Source organism: Poecilia reticulata, linkage group LG7, assembly GCF_000633615.1.
Source record: "Poecilia reticulata strain Guanapo linkage group LG7, Guppy_female_1.0+MT, whole genome shotgun sequence".
Lineage (NCBI taxonomy): Eukaryota > Metazoa > Chordata > Actinopteri > Cyprinodontiformes > Poeciliidae > Poecilia > Poecilia reticulata.
In genome coordinates, this window is record NC_024337.1 from 5,006,954 (window position 1) to 5,023,179 (window position 16,226).

A 16,226-nucleotide genomic window follows, 5' to 3' on the forward strand; every position below is an offset into this window, starting at 1 on the left:
GTGCAAGATATAAATTAGTTATGGCATCACTTCGATAACAAAAATAACAAAGAGAAAAAAAACAACAAAAAGATCCAAATGACTGGAGATGCTTCACTGAATCCTTCACATTAGTTAATGTTTTATCTCAGTTTGAGGAAAAATTCTCAAAAATGTGTTTGAATTTTATTACGCATTCTCGGAAATAAGATACAACCCATGTAMAAAAWAAATAAATAAAAATACATATAGTGGCAAGTTGTAGCTATTAAAAATCATTTTCCCCAGGCGCACACTTATACTCCACACCATCTTCACATTTGAGCAGGTTGAAATAAGGGCCCAAATGTTTGGAGGCTGATAACACAATCATCCCAGCATTGGTCTGGGGCTGTGTATCACTTTATTAAAGTGGGATTAATTTCCCCTTCCTGCTCCCCCCATACCCCCACCCCCTCGGCTTGCACCAAAAATCCTCGTCTTAATGAATATACTAAAAAAAGTGGTGGAAAAAAAAAGAGTGTGAAGCACTGAGGATTTTTTTTCAGCACTAATAATTTGAACTGYTTTACTGTCTCATGTCAAAGCATGTTTGATGTTTTTTTCCTCTGACATTAACACTGCATGTGAGCCAGATTCTAGACGACGTCTGACACAAAAAAGGCAGATGAAGTCAAAATTATTTTAGTACTAATTTAAATTGTTCTTGATTTTACATGCACTTTTTAGGAAAAGTCATAAATTGATTACAGTTATTATAGAAGCGACACAGGGCTACAGTTCAGCCAGAAGGCCTGAAATCAAATCATGGCCTTGAGTATTTCAGCATGGAATTTATATGTTCTCTCTGCATGGGTTGTTAAAAAAAACATGACTATATAAGGTTAATTAGTTGCTCAAGATTGCCATTAGGTTTATATGTGTGTGTATGAGTGTGTGTTTATTGTTGCTTTGTCCTTTCTGTTGCTCTGTGATGGACTGACAACCTGTCCAGGGTGTTTCCTGCCTCTTGTCTCTTTTTTTTGCAAGTGTACTTTTTGCTGCTGGCCAGTATAAAGCAAAACAAACAATCAAAAAAGAAAAAAAAAATCACATATRTAATTGCATAAATTAGCAAGCCCCACATGAATAAGCCTGTTCAATAGTGAATGTATGGATGAATTGAACTGAAACAGGACATAGCTATGCCTACCCAATCTAACCCAAGGTTTTCTTACCAAACAGCCAGTGAACTATTCTAGAGTCCATCTGACAAGGTTAATTCCTGTTTTTATTAGCACTTTAGCACCTTTTCCTTCAAAGTTAACAATAACAGCTTTATAGTAGCAAAAATTTAGGGTCATAATTGTTTCAGAGTTTTAGGAATAATGGAATAATGRAACACAGAAAAACAAGAAGCAGCTGGAGAGACAGAGGGTTTATGTCATACGCTTGGACTCTTTTTGTTTAATGAAAAACATTCACAATAATTCTACCCCTGTGACAGTTTGTTTTAGATTATCTCTGTCTACCTTCTCCTAAATAAGGTAGGTTGTTGTAAGATTTGGCTGTTTAGGAGACAGGGATTGAATTAKATTCTGAAACTGGGTCACTGTTGAATCTBAGCASAGAGAAGAGCAGCAATATTCAGTTCAGCAGTTCCAGGAAATAAAGCGAATATTCCTATTTTGATTCTAAAGAAAGGAGAAAAGCAGCATTCTGATATTTTTGTATATATGCATTATGTGTTGGATATGATATACCATATGCTCTTCTAATTTATACTTGACTTATAGCTTCATTTGAAAAATGAAATTCATTTTTAAACACATAAATACATCACATTTTGTATTTTAGAAATTCACTTTTAGCATGATTGACYTAAAATGAACATTCTTTACAGATTTTATAAAAACTGGGGGAAAAAAAACACAAGTATTGACTTTTATTTTCAGTCCTTTCATTTTATAATTTATTTAAAGCGAAACTCGCCCTCAAGTTGACTTTTGTTTTGCTGATAAAGTGTCTAAATAGGTTATTTAGGATTCTATCTTTTTGTCTTTCTACAAATTTTGACATTTTTGTAGAATTTTCTTAGTTCTGCATTATTTTGCCTAAAACCGTCTCTCTGCTGGTCCAACGGTTCTTGTGCAGTTGAATTTTTCCATCGGTTGCAGCGGCACGGCTCGGTACCACTTTGCTCCCTCCCTCCCTCTCCACCACATCGCGGCCCTTATTCAGTCTACAACTACAGCATGCTTACCAGAGTCATTCCTTGTAGCCATCAAATGATGTTCAGAAGGCATATTGCTTACTGATAACGTCGTATCTCAGTAAAATGATCGTGGAGCTTATTACCAAAATCGATAATTAAAACAAACCGCTCTGCATTTTCAACCAATCTGATGTCAGGTAAGKATAGAAAACAAGCATGTGAACATGGAAGTTGGAATATCTTTTTTTCACATATGGTTCTGCAAACACACAAACAGCTGCTGCAAGGGGAAAAAAAGAGATAAGAAAGAAAAAAAAATGAAGCCGGTCATTCCTTTGTGTCTGCACTGAAAGAGCTGATGAACCACTCTGAATTGTTTACTGAAACAGTACATGCTGCACACTTCATGAAAGAAGGCTGACAGTTTGCGAAGTGGCCCTATTGTTCCTTTAAGACAGAAGCATGAATGGCTCTGCACAGACTCCCGCAACCTGACATGATTCGACTAGACAACAGTAAAACGGGGAGAGAAAAGCTTCTCTTCTCAGATGCGTTGGCTGGTCAGCATTTGTAATCTCCTTCCTTTAAGTATCTACACCAGGACATTGAGAAAACTGTTGAGTTTTGTCGCTTCTATTCAGATACGAGCAACAAAGAATCCGCTGCCCGTTGTTGGAGCCACGCAGGTTTATGTACCAGTAACAGCAAAAGATCCCAAAAAACATTTGACCACGTCTTTACATAAGTGTTGCATTTAGTTTGGAAACACGAGAGGGTTTAAGTTAATTAATAAACGAAGTATTGGTTTAAATGCAAGTAAAAGTTACTAGACTGTGTATATTTTTAGAAGTGAGGCTTGTTTTAACTGCCAGAAGGACTATCGATAAAAATGAGTTTATTTTATCTAATTTAGGCACATTTGTATGGCAGGATGTTGAACAATCTCCACTGTCTCTTGAGAAAGAGATCCCTGACATCATTTTATTTATATATTTTTTACATTTATTTATTTAAAGTTGCTATTTTAAATAAATGTTTATTTAAAATGTTTATTTTTAATGGATGGATAATGTTAACTTAAACAACTTTGGATCTTTTCTGGACAAAATCRTCTCTGGATTCATAAAGTAACAATCCTGAGATTTGGTCAGCTGTCCTGGAACAAATCATAGKTCAGGTTAAAGCATTATTTAGGGTTTGAAGCTGAAGTTCACATTTTAAACAAAATAAGGGCGATACGCTGTAAACCTAAATATAAATGTCAYAGATTTAAACAGGAATATTAAATAAGTCCAATTGTCTTTTCGCTGGTTTCAGGAARYCAAATGGAAGATGTGTCAGATGTGGAATCAGAACCTAATCTTCTGCTTAGAAGGAAGAAGCGCAGAAGTCGGACCACCTTCACAGCGGAGCAGCTTGAGGAGTTAGAAAAGGCTTTTGAAAGAACACACTATCCTGACATTTATACCAGAGAGGAACTGGCCCAGCGAATCCGACTGACTGAGGCCAGGGTTCAGGTAAAACTCAGACACATCCAGGGCTTCAGATGGGGTCGGGCTGTGTGGGATGAGTCAAGACAGGCAGAGCCACATAAAAGCAAATGAAGCTTGTTCCACTATATTCACATAAAAACAGATTCATTTCATACATGCAAATTCTCTTCAGCTYCATTGAAATATAAAATTTATAATCAGAGCTGCTTTCAATCAAACAAARGTACATTTTTGAGAGTGTGGAGCCACCAAATAACCCCTGAGGTGRTAAAGTTGTGCTGGCAGATAAKTTGATTGTCTCTAAAAACCATGAAAACTGTGAGAGATCTATTTCTGATCAGTAATCCGTCTCACACACAGTAAAACAATGGTTCTATATTTTTATATGGTTTATATGAGTAGACAAAGTTTAAAGTGTAAGTGGTTTTAGGGWAACAATTTATTTGAAGGGGSGTGAATAAGACTGACATGACACTKTCATAAACATGAMWTAACAYCTGTCRTGAACATAAAGAAGTCTTTATGAATATTTATGACTGTTGTCATAAAGCATCATTCGATAAATTATGACACTTTTAATACAAAGTTGACATTATTCAAAATGTCTTTGTTATGACAACTTGACATTAACCAATAAATCTTTACTGATATAAATTTGTTATAAAAGTATTACTGATTGCACTTYAAAAATTWGRTAWCTTTATGTTATTAAAGGTAAAGTTTAAACAGTAATGATTTTTGAATAATGTCAACGTTGTATTAAAAGTGTCATAATTTACCGAATGACGCTTTATGACAACAGTCATAAATATTCATGAAGGCTTATTCATGTTCATGACAGATGTTATGTCATGTTTATGAAAGTGTCATGTCAGTCTTATTCACCCCCCTTCAAATAAAGTGTTACCGGTTTTAGATTATTAAACACGTAAAGTCTCAGTTTTAGATTAAAAGTAATAAACAAACCTATTTAAAACATGTGCATGAACAGCCTTTAAAAGGTATGTAAGAGCTAAGTAACTTAAGTGAGAAAACTCAAGCTGGTGTGGCATTGGAACAGCCGTCCTCATAACCCAAAGCATAGTTTGGTATTCAACACACATTCATTCTTTCAAATGTTCTTGTTTTGAAGGTGTGGTTTAGCAACCGCAGAGCCAGGTGGCGCAAGCAAGCAGGAGCCAGTCAACTAGCAGCATTCAACAACCTCTTGCCCAGTGGATTTTCTTCAACAGGAGTGTCGACATTTTCATCATATCAGCTCTCAGAATCAGGCTACTCCTCTCTGTCCCATGGTAAAGCACACATCAAATGTCATCACTCGTTCTTTCTGTAGAGGCCGGTTCTTTTCTACACTGTGATGTTCTTTTTTTCTGTTTGCCTTAGGATTTGTGGAAGGGACATTTAGGTGTTTCATCGTTTTGYTCTGATTTCAAYATGTCAGTATTCTGAATAATTTAAAGGGGTCAGCAAATGGGGAGTGGGGGAGTGATGTGCCCCGTTATTACTATAATATGGRAAATTTATGGGAAAATACTAATACGGGAGCACGGCAGGGCAGAGGGGTAAAATACGGTAGTTTCCCAGTCAAAACAGGAGAGTTGGCAAGTATGATTAGCTCCTTTTGTTGTTCCTTTTTCTAGGAGMGGGACACAGCTAAAAGCTCTCAGTTTTAAAGCTCAGGCAGCCAATGGCCATGTCCAGGAGAGAGTGGGTACTGGATTTGGAGTATAAACTAAGCACAGCTCAACTCGCTGCTACCAGCTTCASACTCCATATTTAAAGAGTAACTCTTTCAAAGGATAACCCAGGAATATATCTAGTGTTTCTWTATTTACATAGTGGAAGTAGAAAGCCAGGTAGAACGCTCAAATCTTTCCTTATTTAAAACTGGGACATGGCTACATAGATGTTTTTGCCTTACGAATAACTTCTGTTGCTTATACACACATTGTTGCATGATGGTTTTCAGAGAATGATGATGCAGTTCATCGTCCACAACCACTGCCTCCATCCACGGTGCACCAATTTGGTCTGTCCAGTGCAGACAGCGGTCCTGCCTATGCTCTTTCCTCCAACTGCAATGGGTTCTCCAGTTATTCTGATTCCTTTGTGAGCTCTGCAGCTCAGAGCAATCCCGTTAACCACGGACTTTCACAACAGGTAAGACCTTTTGGGTTATTACTGATTAGCTCGGTCTGATTAAGTATGTGTACATATGTTTTTAACAACTTATAGGAAGCAAAATTTTATTCAGAGAATTGCCTCAATCTGGTGAGGGGCATTGTTTGCTACATGGGTCTATGTTGCTACCCGCAGAGTACAGAGGAGATGCGCTTTAATAATACTATCTCCCATCTCATCTGTGGAGAATGCCTCCTGAAATACTGGTGGTGGAGTGTAAACTTTATTTCAAGTCAGTTTGAGGTGCAGTTGTGATCTGTTAAGGAAAATTGCGTGCTGGTGTGTACCATGGTTTTACAAATCTACAAATCAGTTTTTTTTTTCCTTTTGGGCATTCATACACCATTAGTATGAACACTATGCAGTACTTTATAAATGAGACCACTGGTCTGTTGTGGTTTCGATATGCTTAGTTTATTCCTTATTACTATTAGATTTATGTTTTGACTGTTTTTTCCTCTCATGACATCACTGACAAGAGTGATGTCAGGCTGAGTCTGTCTCCACTTAGCCTGCKSCCTGGCATGCATTGTGCAGTTGGAAAAAGTGGCGGCCTCTGTAGATGAAAAATATAATAAAGAACAGCAACATKTAGGTCAATGGGTTAATAGGAAAGGGGCTGTGTCTTATCTTGTTCTGTGTATTTGTGTTTGGTAAAAGCTACCAGGCCATATGCTTACACTATGACGCCAAAAGTATTTGCTCACCCATTCAAATGATGAGAATCAGATGTTTCAATCACTTCTATAGCCACAGGTGCATAAAATTAAGCATCTAGGCATGCAAAATGTTGTGTGTCAATACTTCAAATGTGAGKCGATACTTGAGTATAGGAGGGAATACTTTTAGCAATACAGTGTATTTTTTTATGACAGTGTTAATTTGAATGCCAATAACTTYATGTTTGCATACTTTACATGATACTTGGTGCCATTTGTCAGCATTAACCCTGTCTCTTTCATGGATGACACTAGTGACTAAACTTTTRTAGCAACTAACTATATGGGCTCTTTGGTCTCTTTWGTCATTTGAGCTTTAAAACTGGTTCAGAGCTGTGTTTTTCTCCTAGATGAAGTCACAAAAGAAGCTGCTATTGCCATTAAAATTTTTTCCTTTGACATAGAACACGCTACTGAACCAGTGCTTCTGGTTTTTATTCCTGTATATCTTTTCTGTCTTCTCAAAACCCAGCTGATGGAGGTAGACGAGCGATCACAATAAACCTGTTGAAGGTTTCTTCCTGTTTCTTGCTGTCATATGATGCAAGGGTTAATAGCAAAATCAATGATTTAATAAAATCCACTGTCCTCTGCCACTACATGCTTGTCTAGAAGGAATAAATGCTGCAAGTTATTGACTTGATCCAATCAGCTGRGTTTSTTTGGAAAGAAGACTTTTTAATTTTTTTACCAATTCCAAAAATACAATGAATCTGAAGGCATCACTTAACTTGCAAATTTTTCTATGAGTGGAAATATTGTTTGATAATAATACTGTAGGTAATTCCTACACCTTGATATAAAAAGCTTGATGACGATCTTGAAGCACCTCTTTTTTCTGTTTGCAGGTTATGAGCATCATGAATAATTCATGTCGTGTTTCCTCAAAACCACACCATGACTTCTCACCGTCACCTCGCCCAAGGTCTTTGGACTCTTCTTTATCCAATATCATGGCCGCCAGCGGCAGTCAACAGTCAGCTGAGGTCTCTGTTAAGATGGCGGAGAGCTTTCATTCATCTGAATCTTACTCCCCAACCACATACGGCACCACCAGCTACAGCATGGACCCAGTTGTGACAGCCGCCAGCTACCAGTACAGTCAGTATTGTCAGCGTGAGTGTTATCTTATTACACGTGGTAAAGCTTTTAAAGCTGCAGTATGAAACTTTTATTTTAAAAAGTGTTTTTTGTGTGTTTGTTTAAGCTGTCGCTGTACAGTATAATATGAGAACAATGATCTGTGGATAGATTTGAGTTCTCTGCCTTGTTCTATGGTCCCGCTGTCATCTGTAGAAATATGCTGCTGCCAAACACTTTGTGTATGCGCTGCTCAGATCCTCCCTCTTCCTCTCTGCTATGCTACAGCTGGTTTACCTCAACGGAGTCAGCCATAAATGCTCAGGCTAGTTAGCATAGTCACTAAGGAGGGCAGATAAAAGGTTCCTCTACCATCAGTGAGGAACAACTTGTACTCAAGATTGATTGACAGTGGTAAAACCTTCCTTCTGGCTCCGATTGGTCATTTTTGATTGGGAGAAGTACATTTTTGTAGGCTCGAACTATTCACAGATTAACTGTCTCATATTATACTGTCATAACATGGCAACACTTTTAAGAAATATGGAAAAACATATTTTTTGTCAAAATTACATACAACAGATTTAAGGAAATGATATGTGTTTGATCAAGGGCTGGTAATAAATGGATTTWAAAAAATGACAAACTTGATTCTCACATGTAATCTCAGTTCTTGAAAATTCAATTTGATTCAGTTTATTTATGTAACTCCACTTTATAGATGTAATTTCAAGGTACTTGATGAAAAAAATCCTTTTAATTCAATAATAAATACATTCCAGTTGATCCCAGTTATCAAAACGTTAGTACAGTACTTCCATAAATTATTATTTAAAGCAGGTTTAAAAGTTCCTATCATGGATTGTATTGAGTTATTGACTTGCAGCATTCACGCCTCCCGGACAAACACATAGCAACAATCTCTTGCTTACAGCAATCTTTAATATGGAGCATGCATGTAGCGACAGCAGAGAGGAAAAACTCCCAGCAAAACCAGAACTGGGCTCAGTACAAGTGGCCATCTGCCACGACGGAGAAGACGGAGCAGAACGCACAAGAAACAACAAGCATGTAGGATTATGATGTTCATGAAAGTAAAACATTAATAACAGAAGAGGAAAAACGATTACCTGATGGCAGCATTATCTCAGTCTCAGTTCTGTATTCAGCTTGTTGATTCAGCGTGTTTATGGATGGTATAGRAAATCTGAATTTTACAGTGAAAATGAATTGCAAGAGTGCAGTTCTCTGTGGTGCACCTGTGCTGCTGAGCACCTGTTTATACAGTTGACCTTTCACTCTCACATTGTGGTGCTGTTTGTTAGGTTCTCATTGATCCAGGTGATATTTGGAGCTTCCACTTTTGTCTTCTGGGGTTTCTGATAAAGAAGCTTGACTTGTGTCAAATGCACTGGAGAAATCAAAGAACATTACAGTGCTGCCCACATGACAGTGGGTTTGGTACCAACAAGAAAACCAGCTGCAGGCGGGCAAATGGGAGTTTTTCTGACATCACCTGATGCTAAGATATTTAAACTTCTGGATCAGTAAGAGCCCCCCGTTAGTGGAGAAGTCCACAATTTTTCCAGTATTGTTTCTATGGTTTGGTATAAAGTATCTTTACAACAATTACTATATTAGCACACTACTTTTGCATGATATCCAATGTAACACTGTTTTAAACTGTACAGAAACAAGACGGGAAGGTTTGAAGGAAGCAGTAAGCAGTTAAGCTCACACAGAAAACCATTTTTTCTGGTAGCTGGTATTAATTCTCAACAAATATTTACTTAGTTATTGACGTTGCTCCTCCCAGGTTCAGCTGGTGATGCCTTCTCAGACAGAACGAGTGACAGTGGTGATATTAGAGGATCTGTGTACGTTTGGGCGTCTGGGAGGAGATAGGCAGCGTCTGACAGTTCAGATCCTCATGTGAACAGAAAGAAAACTGTCACACCTTTGCTAAGAAGTTAAAAATAAATAACATATATGCATGGGCAGGACTATCTGCCAAGATGCCATTTGCCTTAAGAGCTGGTGGGGAGCAATATTTGTGTGTGTGTGGTAAGAGGGATTGGGACAACGGAGGTGGGGGTGGGAGGTAAGGGGGGAGGCGATTTGCAGAAGGGCTTAGTGACAGGGACCCTTTAAGAGAATGTTTTTCCTGCCAGCCAGGTTTATGCCTTAAATCCTCTGTGAGGAGGCAAATAGATAGTCCCTGCCTCTAAGATATAATGTGTTTACACTTATGTACATGTCAGTTATTTTACTCCTGTGGACTCTGATYTCTACTGTACTTCTTTATAGCAAAGGTCAAATGTCAGAGTAAAGTGCTAAAACTAATAGCAGGAACGCTAGCTTGTATTCAGTTCACTCATAATAGAGACCTTAGATAACAATTTTGTCAAGATAATAGAAAAATAACAAAAATGTAAATTTAAATAAAATTTAATATACAATAATATATATACATATATATGCATGCTTAGGGATATAGGCATGCTTAGGAATCCATATATTTATATGTGTAATATATTTAGACAATAAAGCAAGACAACGACTGGATGGAAATAAAATATAGGTCACAAAAAGAACCCAAGGGAATGAAGGTGGTGAGTTTGCTTAAATAGATCCATGATTAGTTGAACATGTTGGCCTAAATATGTTGTAATCATCCTATTAACTAAAGAAATTATGTTTGTATTAAATAGAAGCACGTAATTACTTTTTTAAAAATTCATATCTTTCATTATATTTCTCAACATGGGGGTTGCCACTTTTCTGCCTGCACAATGCATGCGGGGTTGATGACACAGTTGGATCAAAGGAAGGAACAGGAGAGTTTAGTAAACACAGGAAGACTAACTTCCTATGTTGTTTTTTATCATGTTGCATTTGACTGATGTAAATTTATACAGTGCAATGCTGCATCGCTGTTGGCTGTAATTTAAAAAAAAATAGTTATGAGTCTGCATTACTTCCAACATGAAAAAACCAAAAGAAGAGCACAGTGGGAAAGAACTTCCAAAACACCTACATTTGTGTTCTCAACATTTCTCTCCAGAAGACTTTGAGTTATTTTTACAAGCAAAATTGATGAAGGATGATCTRACTGATGGTCGCTACCCTTGCAAGCTAAGAACAAATGTTTCACCGACAATTTGCATCCACAAAGTGCCTAAACCTCACCACTGGCTAGCAAGCGAAAGACACTGGGAGACACTTACATCAGAGGCAGGCAGAAGTGAAAGCTCTTAAATCATAACAATGCTATTGCCACTGCCACCGGTACTGAATGTGAAACCACAGAACCGACACCAGACCGAAGACCAGACATGGACAGAAGTACTTACCGGATCACACAGTATGACCAGAGGTACGTGTCAATCATTATTTCATTAAKGAAGCTGAAGCTGGCAGCAGCACAAACACCAGCTGCTTCGGTCAACTCTTTCCTTTTCCTTCGTTTGGTCCTCTTCATCTTCATTARCACTTGTGATTTCTACATTGCCATCAATGTCAACTTCCTCCGGTTCAAACTGAAAAGGCCTAATGTTACTCTTTGCTGTTTTGGYTCGATGGAGCTAGCACAATCGGACATGACATATGTCATTTATCCAGAATCCATTACAGTGTAATGAACATGGCGWCATCCATGGCAATATTCTATTCAAATTTATGAAAATCAAACAGCCTACAATGTTCTTATTGCATAGTTTTTACATCTAAAATAAATATTTCTCAAATAAACTATTGTCATCTGTMATTWTAAACAGTGCAGTATATACAGAAACAAAATTAAGTTTGTTTCAGGTAYTTCACAACTTTCATTATGATTATTATCATAACAATCAATTTAATGTTACAACTGCATGGAGGCTGTTTGTTGCRACTTAATTTAGTTTACTTCATAAATTTAACCTGGATTTAATTAAGCTCAGTAAACCAATCAGACTTTGATATTGTGTGGCTGTTGTTGTTCATCATTGTTTTTATCTTCAACATATTTTTGCAGTCTAAGCAAATGAAGATGAAAGAGGAAGCCAGAGAGATCAGGAATTAGAAAACCTGAAGACTTTCCTGTCTCAGAAGAGGCTCTGGCTCCACCAGATCACCAACCAGCTCTGAGGACGAACCTTCACATCGTCTTCATGGTGGAAGACATGTTTGTTTTTCTTTAGCAGTTCACTGCTCAGGATTATGGCTGCATTTAAAACTGGTGTGTTCCCAACACTAAGTGTTTAATAAACATGATTTGATTTGAAAATAATTGGACAGAATGTATTCCCCTTGTTAATCCACCGTTTATCTAATACATTTTATTTATTGCTTGCTTTTACCCTGTGATGGACTGGTGACCTGTCCAGGGTGAACSCCGCCTCTCACCTRTTGACTGCTGGAGATGGACACTAGTCCTCCTCACCACCCTGCAAGAATATACTGTATTTGCTGGCTAATGGATGAATGGAAAGCTTTTAAGGTAATTTGTCCCTCTTAAGTCTCTAAATTGGTAAACTACACTTTACAGTTCATGTCAGCATCAACAAATTTTATACTGCTGACTGTTTTTCTACTTCTCCCATATGGACATGCAGGCAAAGAAGACACCCTGAAATGTTTTTCCKCCCCACGCATCCGGTCCCAATAATCATCAATTATTTTGATGCCACATAAATGGCGATTCCACAATGTCCTTAAATTGTAAATTATACTTTATTTCTTTACACTTTCAAGTACAAATGCTTTCTCTGTTTAATTGCTTTACTGTTCTTTTTTGCAGGTTTCTATGATTGGGAATGTTCTTTCATTGTTCCTCACTGTTCTTAGAAAGGAGAAATGTCAGTTTGTCTGGAATAATGCTGAAATCCTGTGACATTGAATTAAACCAATATTTTTAATTCATATTTGGTGAAATATTTTTCATATTTCCACTATTTCTCTCATATTTCCACTCTTTTAGAGGTACCTATACAGACAATATGCAMATTTTTATAAGCATATTGTCTGTAAACTTTTATTGACAGTTAGTACAACTCTGTGTTAGTATATTACCAATGTACTCTTGACTATGTGACTATATTTAATACAAAAGTAGTTTTTTTACCTGGAGAATATGTTGAGTAGGCCCTTCAACCTTCAGTGTAATGGTATTTAATACATTTACTGCAGTACTGTAGTGTGTAGAAAAGCATATAATGTTAAAAGTAATAAARGATCAGTAACTAAAAAGTACTTCCTTACTAATTATAAGAAACCAAAGTATAACAGAGCATACAGTCACCTCAATACTAGGATTTCAAAAGTCTAACGTCTATGAATTCGGAATACATTCAAAATACAATTAAAATCTAATTCTTTCACAAAATGGTACACTTAATTTTTACTCATCAAGCATGTCAATAAAACATAAACAGTCATATGCCTAAMGTGTACAAAGAATACTTGAAATTGTTCCAGTTTAACACAGAAAATGTGAAAATAATTTCTTTTAATTTTCTATTTTGTCACCTGTCTGTTCCCAGCTGCTGTGGATTACTTGACAAAGAACATTAGCCTCTTCAGTCAGCACAAGATGAAGTTGACCAATCACTCAGCTGTGCTGGGAATGCTGCATGTCAGTACTGGCCAGGCCTACTAGTACTTTAAACAAACAGCAGCAGACCTAGCCACCAGCAGCCCCTGTGACTCCTGCTGCAACACAAAACACACACAGAGGTTTTCCGACAATGCGAGTGTTGTTTTTCCTGCAGGCGAGGAGCCACAACACCTCTTGAAATATCTCTTCCAGTAAATGTTTGGTACTTGGTCTGGAGAGTTTGGACTTTCCGTGGTGGTTCATGGGGCACCAACGCAGCTCTACTGTTCTACATTTGTATTAAATAGCTATGTTTGTCTTGTTTGGTCCTTTAGGGAAATGTAAATGTTGCAAACTGTGATTGTGTTGAAAACATACTGTTCTTTTGTTACATAGTGATCAACATTCACATGAAATAACAAGGAAGAAAAGAGACAATGAGTTATTCCAGTGTTAACTCAACATTCACTTAAATTGCAAACCTTAGAGTAACTCAGTAGAGTAATATCAATATTCTTTTGCTATATATATGTATTACATTTGTGTGCAACTGAAGAACTTTTTAATTCTGTGCCAGTATTCCCATTATGTGATAAAGTTTTTAAAATTCTTTTTATTTAAATATTTTATTTCTTAAGTAAAGAAATAAGAAGTACGGTCACCAGCAAGAACCATCCCTAAATTTATACTAAATTAATCTCTTTAAATTAATCTCTAGTTTATTTAATATTTTATTGATAGGAAAAAAAATACTTGTTTTGTACAACTGGATATAAATTCTGACATTAAAGAGACGTATCCCAGAAGAGATAACGTTCCTTTTGTCCCCCTCTTTTATTTATATCAATGCACTTGCAGTCTTTTAGTTTGATCCTCTCTTTGTAGCTTCGTTTCTGGTTTGAAGAGGAGGTGTGATCTTTTCTTCCTAACTTTAATTCTGAATTCTGTCTCTGATGCACTTTGAAAAAGGAAGCGGCACGCTGTGGACACGCTGTGCTACACGCTGTGCTACACGCTGTGCTACACTATGAGTTGTCTTGCTGATGGGAGCACGAGATGGAGAAACCGTGTGGTTGTCCATTGCTCTATCCATATTGATACCTCATCTAGGCTAGATTTTATTTTATTTTATTTTTGTTGGATCAGATTCCTGGAACATCCATGTTTTAACAATACGAACCACTGAAAGGACAAAAAAACTGAACTGAAAAACACATTTTGACAAACGACTGAAAGGACAAACTGAAACACTGAGCTCTGTAGGACAGGTTTTGATTTTGACCATCCACTCTTGTTATCATTGTGGTTAAACTGTATTTTATTTGATMATTTTCTACAAAATAAGAACTATTTTTGCTCATTTCCTGCCTCCAGCTAATTCATTTTTCACTCACCTCAGTTCCTGTTGTAACCCGGTTGTACCTGGTCTATAACTTTTGAGTTATTCTAAAATACTTACTGAGTCAAGGGTTACATATGATGTGGAGAGCAGCCAACATCAGTGCAAAACAAGTTAGAGTGACATGTTTTTGCAGAAAAAGGACACATAAAATGACACATTTTACATGTATTTTGTGCGTTAATGAGTACGGAGAGGCGCTGGCAGTAATTAAAAAGTCCCATCTAAAGATTCATTACTGACATACTCATGTATCCATAGTTACTGTTATTGATAGTTCATTAAGGTTTGGATGCACATCAATCAGTGTTTATAAGACCATTGAGAAGCAGACAGAAAAACATGAGAGGAGGTTCTGCAGTGACTGAAAGTAAAGAAGCTCAAATCTCTGATTATGTGAAGGACTGAATACGACTGTAGACCTGTTTGTTCCTGATGAAGCTAAATTATTTGAATCAGTTTGTCCAGGTTTTGAGTTGCAAACTGGGTCAAATCTGGTTTAAAAAATCACTTCCAACCACCACATTAGGTAAGTGTAATGAATGCATTTATATCGTTTTTAAAATACCACRTCTGCTATTTAAAAGAAAAAACTGTTTTTTTATGAAGCGAAAAATAAATGTAAAACTGCAAATACCAATTTGTATTAGTGTCCATTTTATGATTTTGTATGCTTTGTTTTTACCTTTGTGAAAATCTGCTTGCTTCCATTTGTCTTTCACACACATGAATTTTCCCAATAAAGTATATCTCTCTTTTTTTATTACTTTTTATTTATGAATTTTAAAATTACACTGATTGCCATCAACACTAATAAAACAAAACTGCTGGAGGGGTACTACTTACAAGGGATATTAAAATTGTCCACAATTGCTGAATGAGTAATGAAAAGTGTCCATATCTGTTTCATCACATTCTACTATGCTGTTAATACGTAATATTGAGATATTTTTGTAATCAGAGTGGAAGAAACAGGCGTGTGCCCCGTTTTATACATCTGAATACTTTTGTACACCTCACTTTTCAAAATTTGTCCCCATGACCAAATTTTTGTGTTCATTTATTGTCCTTATTGGTCAAAATAAATAAATAACATCTGAGTAAAGCCTACAGATTGCTAGTGGCCTGTGGCAACTTTATAAAATTACTTGCGTTGTGCCCCTGACTTTACAACAGTCCGTCATATTGAGCATAAATACATCAAAAACTACATAGCATCAAAACTCACCTAAATATTGTTCAGCACACGTTTCGTGTTATTGTTTAGACCCCCGTAGACAACTTAATGTAAGGGGTGAGGGGTTTGTTTGCTGCAGTTTTAGGTTTTCAGGCTTGATGTTCAATTGTCAATGCAATTGTATGATTATTAATATGTCATTGCTAGTCGATTAGCTACCAGGAAGATTAAATACCGCAGTCTACCACTGCTGTGGGAGATTAGCTGATTTAAATGCTTTCATCTCTGCAGCGAGAGGCTGCTGCTCAGTTCTCCGAAAGGATGAGACCAAGAGAAGTACAGGAGAAGAAGGGCGACTGGTTTTTATCTATTCCTGAAAGGAGTTTCCTTGTGTGTGTGTGTGTGTGTGTGTGTGTGTGTGTGTGTGTG

General features: G+C 36.9%; 1 protein-coding gene across 1 annotated transcript; it reads left to right on the plus strand.

Annotated features, from left to right (window-relative positions):
* The first annotated feature begins 3,494 nt into the window (after positions 1-3,494).
* On the plus strand, positions 3,495-15,256 carry LOC103466968 (paired box protein Pax-7-like). Its single transcript, XM_008412936.2, has 5 exons — positions 3,495-3,690; positions 4,799-4,958; positions 5,636-5,826; positions 7,415-7,682; positions 13,169-15,256. Exons 1-5 carry the CDS (start codon positions 3,499-3,501, stop codon positions 13,282-13,284), a joined length of 927 nt encoding a protein of 308 aa, XP_008411158.1. The 5' UTR covers positions 3,495-3,498; the 3' UTR covers positions 13,285-15,256.
* The last annotated feature ends 970 nt before the right edge of the window (positions 15,257-16,226 follow it).